The sequence below is a fragment of the Theobroma cacao genome, chromosome 10 (genome assembly GCF_053813885.1).
Source record: "Theobroma cacao isolate CCN51 chromosome 10, ASM5381388v1, whole genome shotgun sequence".
NCBI lineage: Eukaryota > Viridiplantae > Streptophyta > Magnoliopsida > Malvales > Malvaceae > Theobroma > Theobroma cacao.
In genome coordinates, this window is record NC_142648.1 from 2,647,375 (window position 1) to 2,666,329 (window position 18,955).

The following is an 18,955-nucleotide window of genomic DNA, read 5'->3' on the forward strand; positions in this document are numbered from 1 at the left end:
TGGCCTGGTTCATTGTCGCGTGTATTGCCGCATGTTGCCTCGTGCAAATCTTGTCTTAGGAACAGGGGGAAAGAAAAATTGCAGCTTTGGGTTTTACGACTATCACGGCCAAATCCGAAATACGATAGACGTCATATATTTGTAAGATAAAATTTTATAGATATACAAGATTTTAATACATATATTTTATACTATTAATTAAAAAAGATTAATATACTTGAAAAATATAATAATTTGTAAAGCTTTTGTCGATATAAATTAAAAATATCATAATTTGACAATATTCAGAATTAAATTTTTAAATCATAAAGCTAACATGTTAAGGTAAAAGTTTGAATACTAATTTAAGAAAGTTTGATATTCGTAACATTTAAATAAATTCTAGATAGTTTAAATCCATTTACTAGATTACAAAACATCACTTCTTAAAATTCCAGCGTGATTAATCAAATTACAACTTGAAAAAAATTGAAGGAAGAAGTGAGTCTAATTAATCAGCAAGTCACTAACATCCCTTCAACCAGATTAAGCATGCTCAAAACATTTAGGCCAAAATATCATTAATCATATAAAATCAAAACAAAATCTTAAGTAATTTAATTCATAATCATTTATTTTAAGATTTTACTTTCAGATAACAAAATAAACATATTTCACAAATATTTAGATTTTAGAGATCTCCTGTAACATGCTACTATCACACCTAACCCCTGTGACATAAGTCAGAAATAAATCTGTAATTAACCCCAGTGGCATGTGTTAAAAGTATATCAAAAGTAACCATTGACTGCGCTGAACAGATATCAGAATTACTACTATTTTGTAACCGGTGTTGCGGTTGGGAGATCGATCTCTAATCATGTACAAAATACATGTTAACATGGCCAACATTTAACGATTATCAATTGGTAGGGTAAGAGCATCATCATACTAGAAGACAAAATAAAAACATATATTTTTATATTACTCAAATTCTACAAAATAGTGTATCCACTTTCTCAAAACATATCCCATGCCAAAATTTATCTCATGCATATAAAAAACATAATCGTTTCAAACTAAGTATTTTATGTTTGTATTCACGAAAACATATATGCATACATTATACAACTTAAGTCATATACAAATTTCAAAATCAGTAATTCTATTTTGCATAATTAAGATTATAAATCCAACATACAAAAATCATATATACACATATTGAATGCTTAACCAGATTTTAATAAATTATAAAACAAAATATATTATATATAATATACGAAATTCAAAGTCATATTGAGGTTAAATTTTGGGGTGTGAAAACATTGAAGGGATATCAATCATTTACTTGATTTGTTTAGTTCACTTTCAAAGCAGCAAATCAAAAAATCCTTCCAGTAGCTTAATATATCAATAAAATATATATAAAAATCAAAATTGAATTTGCAAACAAATCCTACAAGGTGACTTTTCGTTGACCATCTTAAGCACTTAGGGTGTGCAAAAACCTTAATTGTAATTTAGGAACATTTTAATTAATAAGGTAATATTTTATTATTATATATATTTTTCAATTAATAAAAAAATTCATATAAAGTTGAGAATTAATCTTAAATCATAAAATCTGTAATGATTTAATTTCTGATAGAAAGATAATATTGATTTCATATATAAAAATCATAAAACTTGAAGTGTACTTTCCTTTGTACAACACACTTTATTTCTTTTCATTTTTTTACACCCCCAAACTAATTTTTGACAATAATAAACAAGGGGTAATTTTTCTAACAACCATCCCCTTTTTTTTTTGTTTTTTTTCAACTTTCTCCCTCAATTTATCCTTAAGCTTAAATCATCCCCTATAAAGATTAAAATACTTAAAGGGTGAAAGATTCAAATTGTTGGATTTAAATAAATAGGTTAAAGCTAACACAATTATGTATTTACAAAGAAAAGATAAATTAGGCTCAAAAAGGGCGACTAAGGATAAATATAATAATGTAAGCTCAAAAAAGCTCAAACAATCCAAAGATGGCCTAAATCACTTCTTATCCTAATTGTTATCTAAGATTTTGCCTTGAGAGAGAATTAAGCAAATTTTAAAATTCTTGACTTCACTATGCTTTTTATCAATATAAACTTTCTCTAAATCACATAAACATTCTAAGAGAACGAATACAGTACTCAAATTATTGAAAGTCACATTCTAAAATGAAGCTATCACAAGAATATTAACACAAACTTATATTATACCCATATTCTTCCCCAAAGTTAAAATCATGAAATAATTAAATATCACCCTAGAATAGGGAAAAATCATAAACAAGGTAAGTGATAACTAATCCTAAAAATATACAAATAATTAAAATTAAATCTAAAACTTTCACAGAATATTCACCATCAGAAAAATAAATTTATCTCCTCAAATTTAAACTAAACATTGCCCTTAATGTTAGAAAAAATAAAAGAAAGGTAAAGAATACTCCTTTGTTCGTTGGATGAATCCAAAGAAACTCTAATCTTCCTCCTCATCTTCATTATAGTCACTAACTTGACTTAGGTTGAGTTTTCATTTCACCCTTTAAGAAGGTTTGAATTTGTATGGAAAAAGCTTGAGGTGTGAAAGTAGCCTCCTCTTAAGATGAAGATGTAGTGGCTTTAACTCAAGATTTGGTGCTTGCTCAACCCAAGGTGGTGGAATAATTTGACTTTTACTCAACTTCTCAAATTGAGCTCTTCTTGAATAATGCACTTTTGGTATAGCCTTCAAAACATGTCTAACATTTGTGAGTTCTTCATTGTTGTCCTTTGTTGTTGCATCTTGAACCCAAAAAGCTACAATGAGTTTCTTTGGATTTTCTATATCAACAGCCTCCTTAGATAACTCATCAATTATATCCAAAAAGGGAATAGGAAGCACATATGGCTTGACTTGTGGTGGTGTAGATACTTCTTCCTCTTGCTCAATTTCTTCATCTTGAATGTGCTTGTTGGAAGTATTCTCTTGATCTACTTTATCTCCATCATTTTTCACATCCTTGTCATTTACCTCATCTAGATGCTTACCATATTTTTCTCTTTTAGTATTAAACTTAGTGTCATTTGGTAAGTTTCTTGAGGCCTATTGTTGATGTCATTAATAAGTTGTCCCACTTGAGTCTTAAGATTTCTCAATAAAGCTATTTGACTCTCAATGATGGCATCATTCTTAGCCATGTATTGCTGGAGAACAATTCCTCATAAAGACCAAGCAATTATTCTAGCTGTCGGTGTGTGCGTGCCAAGGTAATTTATGTTTCCCTGCATATATGGAGAAACGCAACAAACAGGGAAACTATTTCAAAGAGTGACTTAGTGTACAAAGTTTTTCTTTTTCTCAATCAGAAGTGAATTCATTAAGTATCAAATGATACAAAGTCCGATCAATAAGTAAGGATCAGAAGAGAAGCATCAAAGCAACACCGCTCCAAGAGAGAAAGACGCAGGAAACCCTATACGGATACAGACGCAGCATGAAAAAAAAAATCATACAGAAGCAGATCATACAAAGCACCATGCATCATCAAAGAACAACAAAGACCCCTTACATCAAACAAAACACCCGAATCGTAACACAACAGCAAAGGATACGGACACCATGCAGTAAACAAGATTAAAGTTAATTTCGTAGTTATTAAGAAATATTGATCAGCTATGGTTTCATAAGATGCTGCAACAAGCACAACAAGGAGGAGGTTTAGGTTCGAGTCCAGGTGGAAACTCTTCTGGAATAGGCCGAGGATTCGATAGAGTTTGTAACTGCTTATTTCCTTTCGGTTGTTCGTAGCTGTTTCGATTATTTGTTGTAACAGGATCATTTATTTCTGGAATTGGAACCTCTAATTGGTTAGGAATCCTCTCTTTCATCGACTTCTTTTGTAAATTAGAATATTCCGATTCTTGATATGGTGTAGGACATGAGACCAAACCTAAAGGTTGTTGATCGAGATGATGGAGAGTTTCCGGGCTTGGAAGATCATTATTGTCCAGATATTGTTTTTGACCTACCTACTCTAGGCTCAGCAATTTTTGGGGAAGATACTCTTTTCCATGTTCTTGCCAACACTGCAGTTGTTGGGGTAAGTACAGGGAACTTTGATGAGTTGGCTCTTTGGGAGGAAATCCAATTGGAGGCTAAGTAAAGTCGGGACTTGGAGGACTTAGACCTAACAGATGATCTTTAGCTGTTGGAAGATGAGCTTGTAAAGAGGGAGAAGATGAACTGTGAGGGATAGAAGCAGGTGATTGGGACAGTGGGGAATTCTCTGGAGCACCATTTCTTAGAGGTGAATGCTTCTTTGGAGGATGGAACATAGGTGGAGTGCTAGCCCTTGAAAGCTACCTTGGATCAGCCTTTCTTGGAGGTGGAGTTGGAGCTAGATCAGGTGAAACTGAAGGTTGATACATATTTTGAGGATGGCGTCTGGATGCAGCAAGAACGCCCTTTATAACCGTTAGGATCAAAGTATTCTTTTACAGCATGAACCCCTTTGTAACCGTTAGGATCAAAGTATCTTCTTTTACAGCGTGAACCCCTACCTTACGGGATGATTAATAAATTCTTATCTTGACTGAGAAAAAAAAAAGTATTAGTGACTATCAGAGTTTCTGAAGGCTGTGTTGTAAAGCACAAGTTGCTCACATTATAGCTTGAAACTGACATGAGGTTACGTACAGATTCAACATCTATCAAAACTGCTGTTTATTATGGGAATTGAAAGACCATCTTATCTTCATGTTTTTCAATGTAAAAGTGCTATTTATTATGGGAACAAAAACACCATTTTATGTTCATGTTTGACAGTGTAAAAGGTGCATTTAAAAGGAAAAAAAAACACCCGAGCATTTGACTCATTGATTGGTGCATGATCTAACAGGGTTCAAATCCCTTCCCTCAATTATTAAAAAAAATTATAACTTATTAAGTTATTCATTCATAGTTATCTAAACTGGTTAAAATAAGAAATAAATATAAACAATGAGAAAAAGTAGTCTTACTACTGTGTGCTAGGTAAAATAATAAAAGTGAGTAATTTGATAATTAAATAATAAAAAAGTAGTAAATACTACATTTTTGGGTAATCCACAATCATAAAGTAGGAACTTTGTAAAAAAAATTAGGTATTAAAAGTAATAATAAGTTGTAATTTGTTTTGTATATTCATAAATTAAAAATAATAAATTTAACAATAAACACAAGGATAACCTTAAATAGTAACCATTTTATGAACAAGAGAATGTATTCACGCAACATAGTAATACTAATAAGTGTAAGCATTCTTTTTTTTTTTAAAAAAAAATGTAAAGCATTCACATTATATGTAATACTACTTTTAGATTATGTATAATAACAAGAAAATGTAAATGTAATCATTAATTGTAATTTTCTTATATTATTAGTAATTAAAAAAATCATAATTTATTAATATTATTGGACTCCTTGACTTTTTTTATGCTAAAGCAAATCCATTGCTTAAAGTCCTAATACAACTAAAATAGCAAAAACTAAATTAAATAAAATACAATCTTAGACGCTCCTGTGTCATTCTCCTCAAGTAAAAAAAACTCAACTTCAACGAGTAGGCCTTAACATACTCCATGTTTGGATCTACATACTGTCATAGTCCAAACCAACCATTTGAACAATTCATCCATTGTTTTGAAGGTTGTCTTCCATTCATCTCCAAGTTGTATTCGAATTTGATGATATTCTTTCTTCAAATCTATCTTCAAAAGCCCCTTAGAACCAATGAGTTGATCAAGCATGTTATCCAATCAAGGAATAGAAAAATCAAACTTAACTGTAGTCTTGTTAACAACATGGTTGTTCACAAAGCTTCTCAATAAGTTTTCCAAATTTTTGTTGACCAATTCTATTTGACCAGGCTTAGATAAGGGTGAAGATACTTCATTGTCCTCAAAGACTAATAAGAGACATAAATGGTATGACTTGCGATAAACTTTGTTTATGCCAAACAAAATGATGAGTGCTTTATCTTTCTTTTGCCTTTTTGGTTGGTATTCTGGCTTTAATGGAGTCAACATAATTTTTACTCCATATTTGATGAAGGAATAAGTTTTCTTGTATCCATCATGGTGAGCTTGACAACATATTGCCATGGACGTCCTAACAACAAGTGGCATGCGTCCATTGGAATAACATCACACCAGACTTCATCTTCATACTTATTTCCAATAGAGAATTGAACACAACAACACTTCGTTACCTCAACTTTGTTTCTTTTTCTCAAGCATTATAGCTTGTAAGAATGAGGATGTACTTTCGTTGGAAGTTTCAATTTTTTCACCATGTAGTAGGCAACAATATTCTCACAACTTTTACTATCAATAATGACATTACAAACCTTCCCTTGGGATGTGCACCTTGTAAAGAATATATTGTGACGAAGCCAACTTTCATCTTCAGTCATCATAGCAGTGTTGAGGTTACGATAAACAACAAGAGCTTCTCCATGGTCAGCAGAAATTTCTTCTATCTCTTCGTTGTTGAATATTTCTAACTCTTCATTTATTTTGTCATCATATTCATCATAAACTGGTTTTAATTTTTTCCAATCCACATAATCTTCTTCTTCTACTAAGGAAATAATTCTTCGATTCGAACAATAAAAAACAACATTCTCAAATCCTTGACATTTGAAGCACTTTTTGTTAGCATTAGAAGCATGAGTAGAAATAGTCTCTTTATCATTACTGCTTGTAGTTTTGGAAAAGTTTACCCTTGTAGGCGGAATAGTTGCTGAGCTTTGACTTCCATGGTTTGAGGTAGATTTTTGTTGTCTAGATGAACTCATTAAGCTTTTTCATAATCATTGTTTCTCAACCTTTATTGCTAATCTAATGACATCATTTAAGTTTCAATATGGTTGTAGTTGAACAACATCTGCAATTTCAACATTAAGACCCCCTAGATAACGAGCTACAGTTTGTTCTTTAAGTTCATAGACATTGCACTTTATGTGTAGTTGTTCGAATTCTATTGTATAGTCTTCCACCGACATTGTTTTTTGCCATAAGTTATGAAATTTGATAAAATTTTCTTGTTGATAATGCTCAAGAAGGAACTTACACTTGAATTCTCGACACATCTTATCCTATGTTCAGATCTTGTTGCGACCTGCTCTTTCTCGTTGTCTTTTGAGATTTTCCCATCAAAGAGAAGCGTGCTTCTTCAATTTAATTGCCACAAGCTTCACACATTTTTTGTCGGGAATATCTTTGAGCTTGAAAACTCTTTCCACTGTGAAGAGCTAGTCAAGGAAGTTATCAAGGTAAAGTATTCCTTCAAACTGAATAATGTCGACTTTGATTCCCAAATCTCTAGTAATAACAATTCTCAGGCAACGAATAGGTACTTCTTTATCAGAGGACAAATTTTGATGAAATGGGTTGGTGTCATTCTCTTCATCACTAAATCTGTTATTGTTGATTTGAGCATCACGTCTTTCTAGTTGCTTTTGTAATTTTTGAATTTGCTAACTTAGTTTTGCAATCTCAATCTCGTGATCATCTCTATGACGATTTTGACATCTTGGTAACATTTTATTGTATGGTGATGACGATGTGGTGATGTAGAAAAAAAATGATGATATAACTATAAAGCAATAAATAAAATTACCCGAACAAGGAGTATTGAAACTCGACAGTGAACCTAAACTTATGCAGTGAACAATAATTCTCCCGCTCTAATACCAAACTGGTGCCAGGGCATTGTAAAAGACACTTGGGCGTTGTGAAAGACATTAATCGTGGCGAGGTTAGAATCCCCATTAAGGTGAACCACTAATCTTGGCCAGGTTAGAAAACCCCACTAAGGTGAAGAATAGCTAAAATCCCACTTTGGTTGGCTAGGCTAAAGATACTAAAACCTCTTAATCTTTCAAAATAGCCTAGAGAAATAAGCACTACTGCTTAAGAAAATATTATTTATTAACTCTTAACTTGAATGTGAATAATAACTAAGCCTAAGGATCTTATTTATCGTATTATAGGCCCACATCCTAATAAAACTTTACTTCTAGTTGCCTAATACAATTAGAATAATTAACAAAAGATTTAAATAAAATAGGTGTTCTATTCCTAAATAGAACATGACTAGCTTAAAGTCCTCATATAACTAAAATTAGCAAAAACTAAATTAAATAAAATACAATCATAGACGCTCCTGCGTTAGTATTTTTTGCTTTTCCAGAACTTTCTTGCATCATTGTTTTGCTTTCAGTTGATTTTACCTTCTTTTTCCATCATTTTGTGCTTTCAATTCATTTTGCCTTCTTGGCTCGACTGTTCGTCCTTTCTGCCACTCATTCTAGGGTTCTTTCTGGTTTATCTATTTGTTCAGCTTGTGATGGTTTAGCTTTCGTAGGTCATTGTTTTGCGCTTCTATAGTTGTGTCTTAAGATTGTTGTTTTGTGTTTAGTGGTAGTTTTTCTTTCAAAGGTTATTGTTTAGTGCTTCTATTGTTTATACTTTAGTTTTGACTATGTATTTGGTTTTGAGTTTCTTGGCCAAAGAACAAATTTAGTTAGATTATGCTTTAGGTTTGTTGGATTGGGTTTAGAAAGCTAAAGAACAGAATTAATGTGATTGTGTAGCACTTTTATTGTTTTTCAAATTGTGTTTAGAAAGTCAAAGAACACATTTAGTTTGATTATGTTTTAGGTTTGTTAGATTGGGTTTAGAAAGAATATATTAGTAGTGTTATCTGTTCATGGGTGTTAATAAGGTAATTTTTTTTCTTTATATTAATGTTTGCAAAAAATGCACAGTTTAAATTAAATTGGAGAAAATGTGTCATTTTTTGGTGTAATTTTTATTATTTTAATTACTATTATTGTTGTGTTTTCTTACTGATTTTTTACACTCTTTTTCATGTGAGAAAGATTTGAATGAAAGAGATGATTAATGAGGTGAGTTTTGCTGTTAATTTCCAACTTCTTTATATTTCTTTCTATTTTATGTTTTTATTAAAACTATACAGATTGCTTTTCCAGAATATTCTCCGATCATTCTTCTTGCCTCATGCTTTGTCTTTTATGTTTTTATTGAGGCTGCACAGATTGCTTTTGTAGGGTTCTTTTCAATGATTAATCTTACTGTAGTTAAAAAGTGTTATTTTACCCTATTATTGGTGGGGATTCTTTAGTCATTTCTTTGTATTTTATGATTTTTTTGACCTATATATATTGCTTTTACAGGTATTCTTGAATGATCAGTCTTCTTGTAAGTAAAAAATGTTACCCTGTTTCATGTTTCATGGGGTTACACATTAAATGTTTTGGCATTGGCAAGAGTGAAATTAATAGTCATTATTTGTTTTTATAAAAGCAAGTCATAATTGTACACATATCATGCAACCCTCATTGCAGCGTAATACACTATTATACCATGCGAATGCAACATGCGGGCATATTACTAGTCTTTTATAAAAAGAAGCCCTAAAGGGACTCCCAAATTTTGACATGTGGTTCCCTTTTGGTATGGCATGTGGAGGCTTGAGGAGGGAACACATGGCTTGTTGAGGAAAGGTTTTGCACTTGGTTGAGGAATGGGTCCTAGCGTAGGCTTGGGTTAGGCGGGTTGCATGCCTGATGATTTTAGTGCCGCACTCGATGCTTCACGTTAGCTTGTTATCTTGGGGTATGGAGGGAGGCGTGTGTGATTGAAATGGGTGTCGTGTTTTTCTTTCTTTTGCTCAAACTCATATTCCTTTTGATCCTAAATAGAGTCTTTTCTCCCTGTCTTTTTTCCTGTCTTTGTGATAAGCATGTTGACCAGTATTCCATGGGTTTGGGATATGTTCTAATACTTGTAAGTGATGAAGGGAATTGTTTTGTTCTCTCACTATTAATGAAAGCACTCTTATGATTTTGAAATATATATATATATATATGTACTACCAAAATTTCATAATGGATGGAATGGAAAGTAGATGTGGAAGACATAGATAGGGCACTACAAAAAATCAGTGCATTTCCAACGGAAAAAATTCTGTTGGAAATTTCCAATGGATTTACAACGCATTTCCAACGGATTTTTGTTAAAAATTTTGTTGGAAATTTAACTTGTACAACACACACATATTACTGTTTAATATTTTCAACGAAATTTTTCGTTAGAAATCTGTTGGAACTTTAAACTTAAAAAAAAAATGGGTGTAATCTTGACAGTTTTCAAAACACTATGTACTGTTTAATATTTCCAACAGAAACGGAATTTTTCATTAAAACCGTAAACTCATCAAACTAACTAGGTGTAATCTATAAATTTTCCAACGGAATTTCCAACAAAAAATTCCATTGGAAATTTCATTTTCAAAACACACGTTTTACTGTTTATTATTTTCAACGGATTTTCAATGGAATTTTTCATTGGAACCCTAAACTTTTCCTATGTAATCTTTAACTTTTCCAACGAAAAATTCCGTTGAAAATCCATTGGAAAATATAAAGAGTCAATGATGTATTGAAAAAAGTAACTTTCCAACGAAATTTTTCGCTGAAAATCCGTTGAAAAGTAACTTTTTAATGCATCAAAGTATTTATGACTTTTTAAACTTTCCAACGGAAAATTCCATTGGAAATGATCATAATTTTTCCAATTATAAAATTTAAAATTTTTATAAATTTTATTAATTATTTTTAAAATATTAGATATTACTAAAAGCAAATACATAGTTATTGAAGCAAAAATTTTTTAAAGTTTAAATATGTTTTCCTTTGTGTAATTTTGTATAATTTTTTTAACTTTAATGAATCATACAATATTGATTAATAATACCAAATTACGGTAATGTTATATTATTCCAAATTTGAAAAAAATAACTATGTAAAATTTTATATTTTATAAAATACCATGATAAGATATATAAATCATATAATATATATATATATATATATATTACTTTATTTGCATTTTAATTGTAATTAGCTAATATATGTAAATTAAGATTGAAGTTTTATAATAAACTTATTAATTTTTTTGCTTAAAAAATATCATTTTATTATATCTATGTATTCATGCAAATCTGACCGAGAGCTATAGAAAATATATATATATATATAGATAAACAAGTATGATTTAAGAAAAAAATCAATATATAATTGTATTAAAATTAAAGTACAAGTTATATTTTTTAATTGATATAACTTTATAACTGAATATATATATATAGATGAGATATATTAAACAAAGGTCTACATATATATATTAATATATAATTTATGTAAGATTATAGTAAATTTCATTTAGATGATTATAATTATTAATGTAATAGGATCCAAATCATACATTTTATAAAAATCATATTGATAATTAACTATACAAATTTGGTTAATAAATATCAATGTATAACCTATAAGTTGTGATCATTATATATGTATATAAAAAATTTAGTCATATCTCACTATGGTTTATATTGAGTAATATTAAAAAAAAAACTTTTTGTGTGAAAATAAAAAATATCTAAAAGTACTGTTATTGTCAAGACTTGAACCTTTGCCCACAGGTTAAAAGAGTTAAAAGATAACCATTTCTTCCACCAGCCCAAACTTGAATGAAATCTCCCAAACTTAATTTATTATTAAACCAAAATGAATATTAGTTGCATGATACAAAACATCGCCGTTCTGCCATGTTCGGTTCCCTTAACCCTACTTTAAAACGACGTAGTTTTGATTATTAAACCCAAACTATAAAGTCCCAAATTTCTCCCCAAACTCGACTTTTGAAATGCCATTTTCTCTCTCTACCCGCGACGCTCTCCCCTCTCTCTAAAACCTTTGCCCAACTTCCACGACGTTCCCGGTGTTGTCTCGTTGCTGGTGGCTTGACTCTGGTTCCGACGTTGTCCTATTTTAACAACAATCAATCTCTTTCCATCTCCTTTGGCCTCGTCGTCCTGCTGCCATATTCTCTGGTTTGAACCTTTCTCGTCGTGACCCAAAGACTTTTTGAATGAATCTGTCCTCGTTGCCTTAGTCCCCCTGGTGCTGCCTTACTCGCCATCTGATCCCTTCCACAAATCCAACCCTAGGGGTTAATTTTGTATATCTTATTTATTTGATTTTTATCAATATTTGTTTATCAATTGATGCGCCCTAGGTATTTTTAATTATGTTATTGTGTTTTAATTATTTGATTTAGGGTTACAAGCCTAAACGTTTCATTGCTTTAATTTCAGTCAAAGGCTAAGGTCGGCTCTGGAAGCATCAAAGCAGTGTTCGGTCTGCTTCAAAACGAGATTGGGTTTTGGTCTAATTTTGCAGGTGAGTAAGAGAAACATACAAGCAATTAAATGTTGGTATTTGAGAACTGACCACCCCTGTTTTTATTCAATTTTATAAATAATGATACTAGCCTTTCCAACGGATAATAGTACATATATTTTGACCCGTCAACAATACTCATGCTGTTCAATCTGATTTTATCCTAATAAATATAAACCATCTTCCTAGGTTTTTTGATAATTCATGTATGCAATAATTTATACTATAAGGGCTACTTTGCATCTTACAATGTAATTTTGAATATATATATATATATATATATATATATAATACATATTGGAATGTAGGGTTTAACAAATTGTTTTGTTACCATCAATACAAATTAGTCTTGATAATGATATTCTATGACACATAGGATTACAGAATGTCGGGAGATCGCTCTTGGATGTACCGTCGATTACAGAATGGATTCATTATAGATGAATTTGTAAATGGAGTTACTGAATTTATTAATTTTGCATGTTCGAAGACTACATTTATGTGGAAGAATAAAATTAGATGCCCTTGCACACGATGTAGAAACAACAAGTTCTTAGATAAAAGCAAGGCAAAATTGTTTAACGTCAAAAGAAGGAAGCATTCCAAAGCACACTGGCGGTTCAGTTCCATTTGTGGTTTATGCAAAAAAGATGGTATGATTTAATGTTACTCAGAATTAATATCTATGTTTTCCCATCAATTTCATTTAAATTGTAAGTTTAGTAGTTGGATTTCGGTTTTGCTTTGCATGTTATATATATCAGGATATATATATATATATATATATATCGATTATGATTGACTAAATATAATTGTTAATAAATTCAGGCAATTGAGTTGAAACGAGATGTTACCTTCTTGGAAGTGTTCAACCGTACTCATAAGCGCTCAGGGGGTCATGGTGATTTTATTGATAACAAGTCCAAGTTTATGAGTGTAAGTAAAAATTCATTAATTTTTACTATTTCTTCTAAGTTGATGTTCTACTTCAATATTAATCATTAATTATGGTTTTTGTGTAGGAAATGTATAATTCTGTACTATCACAGAAGTATGGCGATGAGTCATCTTCTCAGCCAAAATTCGATCCGCATGCAGGGACTGAAGCAATTGGAGGGAAGAAGACTACACGCACTCACATGTATGGGTTTGGCACTCATGTCCCTGCTACAGCTTTACTTACTGGAACACAATCCAATATAGCAACATCTAAGTTTGCGTGTGGCCCTATCAACTCAAACTTTAACAGTCCCACAAATGCATTAGAAGAAAAAGTGGAAAATCTTGCACAAAACTTGAATAAGATACGTGAGGAAATACGTGGGAAAATACGTGAAGAAATGAGAAATGTGATGGCGGAAGGCATGAGTGAATTTATGGCACGTATGGAAACCATGTTCATGAGTAATGCACGTTCAACCCTTGGCGATGCGGGACCTTCAAGACTTGACAAGTAAGAAAAAAAAATTTCCTCACATGATGTATAATTTTAAATGCAAACACTTGGATACTTTTTAATTTAGTTATGTTTAATATTCATATGTATCAAACTATTTTATATATTGTGTGTTAAGGATAATTTCTAATTAGATGTTAGGACTTGAATCTCAATTTTGTAATGTGTATTTCTTTTATATATTTTACAGTTCGAATGCGGAATTAAATTTAGTATCGGAATGAAAACTGGTAATTTTTTTTAAAATTGATTATAAAAATAATAGGTCAAAATATTTCCAACGGAAATTTCCGTTGGAAATTTTCAATGGATTTTCCTCTGGAAATAGCCTTTCCAACGACAATTCCGTTGGAAATTTCCAACGGTAATTGTTTCAACTATTTTTTCTGTTGGAAATAGGCTTTCCAATGGAATTTTTCGTTGGAAAATTTCCGTTGGAATTGCCTTTTCCAATGGAATTATTTTTCAACGGAATTTCCGTTGGAAATGCCTTGGAAATTTCCAACGGATTTCTAAAAAAAGGGGTAAAATTTCAAATTTTCAACAGATTTTCAACGAAATTTCTATTGAAAATTTCTAACGGATTTCTAACGGAAAGTATTACCCACAAGACTTGTACCAACGAAATTTTCAACGGACTTTTTCGTTGAAAATCCGTTGAAAATAAACATTTCCAACAGAATAGCCAAATTTTTTGTAGTGGGGATGGACGGACATACAGTGAAGTGGTGTTAGATGACACAATTAAAGTGTAAAAAATTCCTACTAATTATGCTACTTATGCTAGAGTTTATGTAATTAATAATACTAATGAATCTACTAATTTTTTTTGTAATTCTGTAAAGAATGAGGTCAAAGATTCCAAGTCAAAGTAGATTTTAGTTATGAGTCCATCCTGGACACAAAGACGATGCCACATTCATAATTAATAAGTAGGATCAATCACTTAGTCAAGTAAATCAAACTGCTAACTGGCTTGAGTTTCAAGTTTTCCAAATTCTCATAAGCTTGCATCAAAAGTTCTTTCTACATTAATTTAATTATTATTTTAAATAGTTGTATTCATCTTTAATCAACACTACACGAATGTCGTGTGTGCAAATTTTATATAGTTTTAAAAAATTAATATTGAGATAATTTTTAACAATTCGACTTTGTTGGAGTAAAATTTGATTTGCATAATTTTGAATTGTTTTCTAACAAAAACATTTGAGCTTAATAAAGTCTTTACAATCAAAATTAATTATTTGTTAATGGTATTAAACTCAATTATCTGCATTTTTCAGTTCAATTTTATAATTAATGTTTAATTGTTGAAATTAGGTAATATAAATTAAGCAATTAAATTTGAACAGGGTTGAATTATATTTTGTCTTTCCGGAATGTGAAGTTTTGTAAACTATATTTTCTTAATTAAAAGTACTTATTCGAGCAAGTATTATATATATTTAATATATTTTTGGGAATAATCAGAAACTTTTATTTATCGAAAAAAGCCAACAGGCTGCTACAGAGAGGACAAGATGCAATTAACAGCAACAAAACAAACAGCAGCAATAATGGAACTAATATTATTGTGTGGAAAAGCAAAAGCATTTTTCGACAACAAATACAGGGAATAACAGTTGAACAACCAGCTGAACAAGTATTTTTCGATGCGATCATCAGCAACCTCTCTGTCTGCTTGCCATACCAGAGCATCGTGCCTCTTTACACAGAAGAAGAATTGTTTATACATTTCCAGTGGACAATATAGTTGCATCCTGTCTCTGCACACTCAAGAGCTAGATCTTGGCAAGGCTTACAGCATATGTGACAATCTGGATAATGATAAACCTTTCGAACAATTACGAGAGGCTGGTGTGAATGATCTCCTTCCTTATAGGTAGTCCCTGGCTTGATAAATGGGTATTCTTGGAGAACACAGTCAGTATGAGCAGAACTATCGCAAATTGTACAACTGTAGAACCAATTTTTTGAGTTTCTTCTTTTTTCACAAATGTCACAGTAATGATGTTGTGCATAGTCATTATCTTCATGGTAACTGAGTTTGAGAGGATGTTCATCACACTTGTGCCGAGCAATATGCGGTAGCTTGAGACATTTATCGTGCAAAGCAAAGTTGCAATCGCTGCACCAATATGGCACCATGGATCTTTCACCACAAGCATTACACTGCGCAGATTTGTTCTCATAAAAGACTAGTCGGTGCTTATGTCCTTCAGATGCGTGGTCAGAAGAAACTAAAGCACATCGAAGGCAGATATAACTTTTGCAAAGTTCACATTTGTAGGCGAATCCACTGCACTCATAATTACACACCCCACATACGAAAATGAAATCTGAAATAAGGGTAAGGGGACGTTGGTGAATGTGAAACCAGAGCTTCATCTTCCTTGGTACTTCAGCACAAGATTTGTGGAGAAAGAAATCACATTGTGAACAGTGGTAATAAGGTGCAGAGATGAACAAAATGCAACCGTCACAACGTTTATCATCCTCAATATCGTCACTTAATACTAAATTATGTTGATGGCTGAAATGTCTTATCTCTGTAGCTATCACATTATTTCCAACCTTGCTCTCCTTAATAACAGAAATGATTGAACCCAAAGATTGTTCGACTATTTCTTTTGATTCATCAAATATGTACGATTTATAATCCTCAATTGCACAAATGACATGGCAAATATAATTGCAAGAAGAACAATAGTAAACCCCGTAATCCGTGTTCACCTTACCATCACAGATTCTGCATCGCTTCTTTTTCAACCCATCTTCTCCAAGGAAATTGATGTGGTTAATGGGGTGTTTATGCCTTGGAAGATTGATAACACGCGGCAATGAAATGCATTTCTTATGGACTGTAAGGCCACATGTCAAACAAATGTAGGATATGCAAGTGCCCGGAGTGCCGCATGCATCACAAAAGAATGGTAGTTGTTTCCAGAATAAATTGAACGGGTGTTGATGGCTTTCGTCTTCAATAACAGGTGGAGGTGAGATGCATTCAACGTGAATAGCAAGTTTGCAACTTGAACAACAGTAAGCAAACGGTTTAGGGGTTTCTTGGCAGTTTTGGCAAGGAAACTTTTCAGAATTGAATTGTAGAATAAAAGGATGTCTACGGTGATAAGGGAGATTGATTTTAATAGGTATCTCAGCACATTCAATATGAAGGACAAACTTGCAGTCTAAGCAACGATAAACAAGTCCCCTTGGGGTTTTTCGGCAAATCTGGCAACGGAGACTTGTACCATCAAACTGTAAAAAAAGTTTGCTGGAATGAAAATAAAACAAACGAGAACGTGGCTGGTGTAAAGAGTGATTGATTTCAAGAGGTAGCTCAGCACATTTCCTATGTAGGCAAAATCCACAATCAAGAGAAAAGTATGCAGAATCTAATAATGGTTTCCAACACCCATAGCATTTAGCATTTTTGAGTTCTTCATTTGAAATTTCAGTACTGGATATTAAGGGATCTATGTGTGCAATGTGGTCAACCTCTTCAAACTTCTTTTCAGCAATTTTATGTGAAAAGGAGGCACAATCAAGGTGAAGGCTTAGTCCACAAGAGCATTGATAAACAAAATTCTTGCATAATTTGTCACAGAAACAGCAAAGGCTTGTACCTTCGTATGGTGGACTTGATAGAAGTTTAAAGTTGTGGTTGCGATCACGATGAAAAGGGTGTTTAATTTCAGAGGGTACCTCGGCGCATTTCTTGTGGAGGTAAAACCGGCACTCCATACAGCTGAAGCTTGGACCTGACGCCACCTTCCCACACCCAGAGCAACAAGCGTACTCATCACTCTCATGGCTCGGCTCTTCTTTGAAAATCAGTGCATGTTCATGACTAAAATGTTTTAGTTGAAGTTCCATCTCTCCTTTCTTTTTGTTTCTATGCGAGTTTGTGAGTGACATAAATGCTCTTATGGAAGCCTAAGCTCATGGTTCACATATATATCATTTCACTAGAAGAAGATGACAAATTGGACATAGAATAACTTCTTTACCACTTCTTTCTTTCTTTCTTTTATTTATTTATTTTGTAATATGGGTAGGGTATCCAGCCTTTGTCCAAATCTAATCTTTCTTTTCCTTTGCTTTCTTAAAAGTAATAGTACTCTAACTTTTAATGTGAGGTACGTATGTTTCTTAACAGCTTTACTCTTTATACTCTTTGTAATCCCTATAAGCTTTTTCTTCAAATTAATTCATCTAACTGCATTAAGTTAAACAAGCTCGGAATAATCCACATCATGTATTTTAGGTGTCAAAACTACTAACTATTACCAAGTTGAGTTTGAATATAAAAAATAGTGCAATATAATGTCTTGGGTTTATTATTCCCGGGTTAATCACAGTGGATTATTGTAGAAAAATATTTCGAAATGCAAAACCAAGTATTTATTCACAACTACTACTCACTCTATAGAGAACTAAAATTAATTATTAGGAAGAACCCCACACTTTATTAATACGAGGACACATAATTAAGTTATTTGGAAATATACATAGTTTACATATTTGTATATTAAAATATTAATTTGACATTTAATATAATTTATATAGAGAAAGTGTACGTAGATAGGCCATCTTGAAGTGGAAAAAGAAAAAGAAATGATTAAACAAAACAAAAGGAGATAAGGGAAAAAAAAAAAGAAAATTAAAGAAAAAGAAGAGAAAGGAGAAGAAGAACTTTACTTTATTCTCCTCGCGTTTATCTTGGGTAAGGAAATAGTAACGAATATGGTCAAGCAAATTAAATCATCAAAACTATAGTAGGATATCAGCATTTTCCTTTTATCCTTTTTTTTATTATTCTTTTCCATTTTATTTTTCAAAAGTAACATTAGAGATAATGTAACATTTCCCCAGCAAGTTATGCCTTTCTTTCGGTATGTACTTACAGATTTTTTAAATAAGGCAGAAATAAGCATCTCTAATACTTTTTGGAAGGAGATAAATTTTTCAACAAAACTTGTCTGAGATTTACTTTCAAATTCTTGGATCAATTATCAAGTGGAAAACGTCTACCCTTGTTAATCTTATTTAATTTTAGGATAAATTATAGAAAAATATATAATTTTGGTGTATGAAATGGAATAAATTTTTCCTCTGAAATTTAATTTTGGACACGTAATTTAACTACCCTATGCATTATTTCCCTGAACATTGGATAAAACATTTG

The 18,955-nt window shown here is 31.8% G+C and overlaps 1 protein-coding gene across 1 annotated transcript; it reads right to left on the minus strand.

Annotated features, from left to right (window-relative positions):
• Positions 1-15,229: 15,229 nt before the first annotated feature.
• On the minus strand, positions 15,230-17,677 carry LOC18586169 (uncharacterized). The gene has a single exon (XM_007009400.3). The coding sequence runs from the start codon at positions 17,641-17,643 to the stop codon at positions 15,472-15,474; it is 2,172 nt and encodes a 723-aa protein (XP_007009462.3). The 5' UTR covers positions 17,644-17,677; the 3' UTR covers positions 15,230-15,471.
• Positions 17,678-18,955: the final 1,278 nt, after the last annotated feature.

Bases quoted from the DNA above. Each gene is read 5' to 3' on its own strand.
- LOC18586169 (XM_007009400.3), bottom strand. From the start codon at position 17,643: ATGGAACTTCAACTAAAACATTTTAGTCATGAACATGCACTGATTTTC.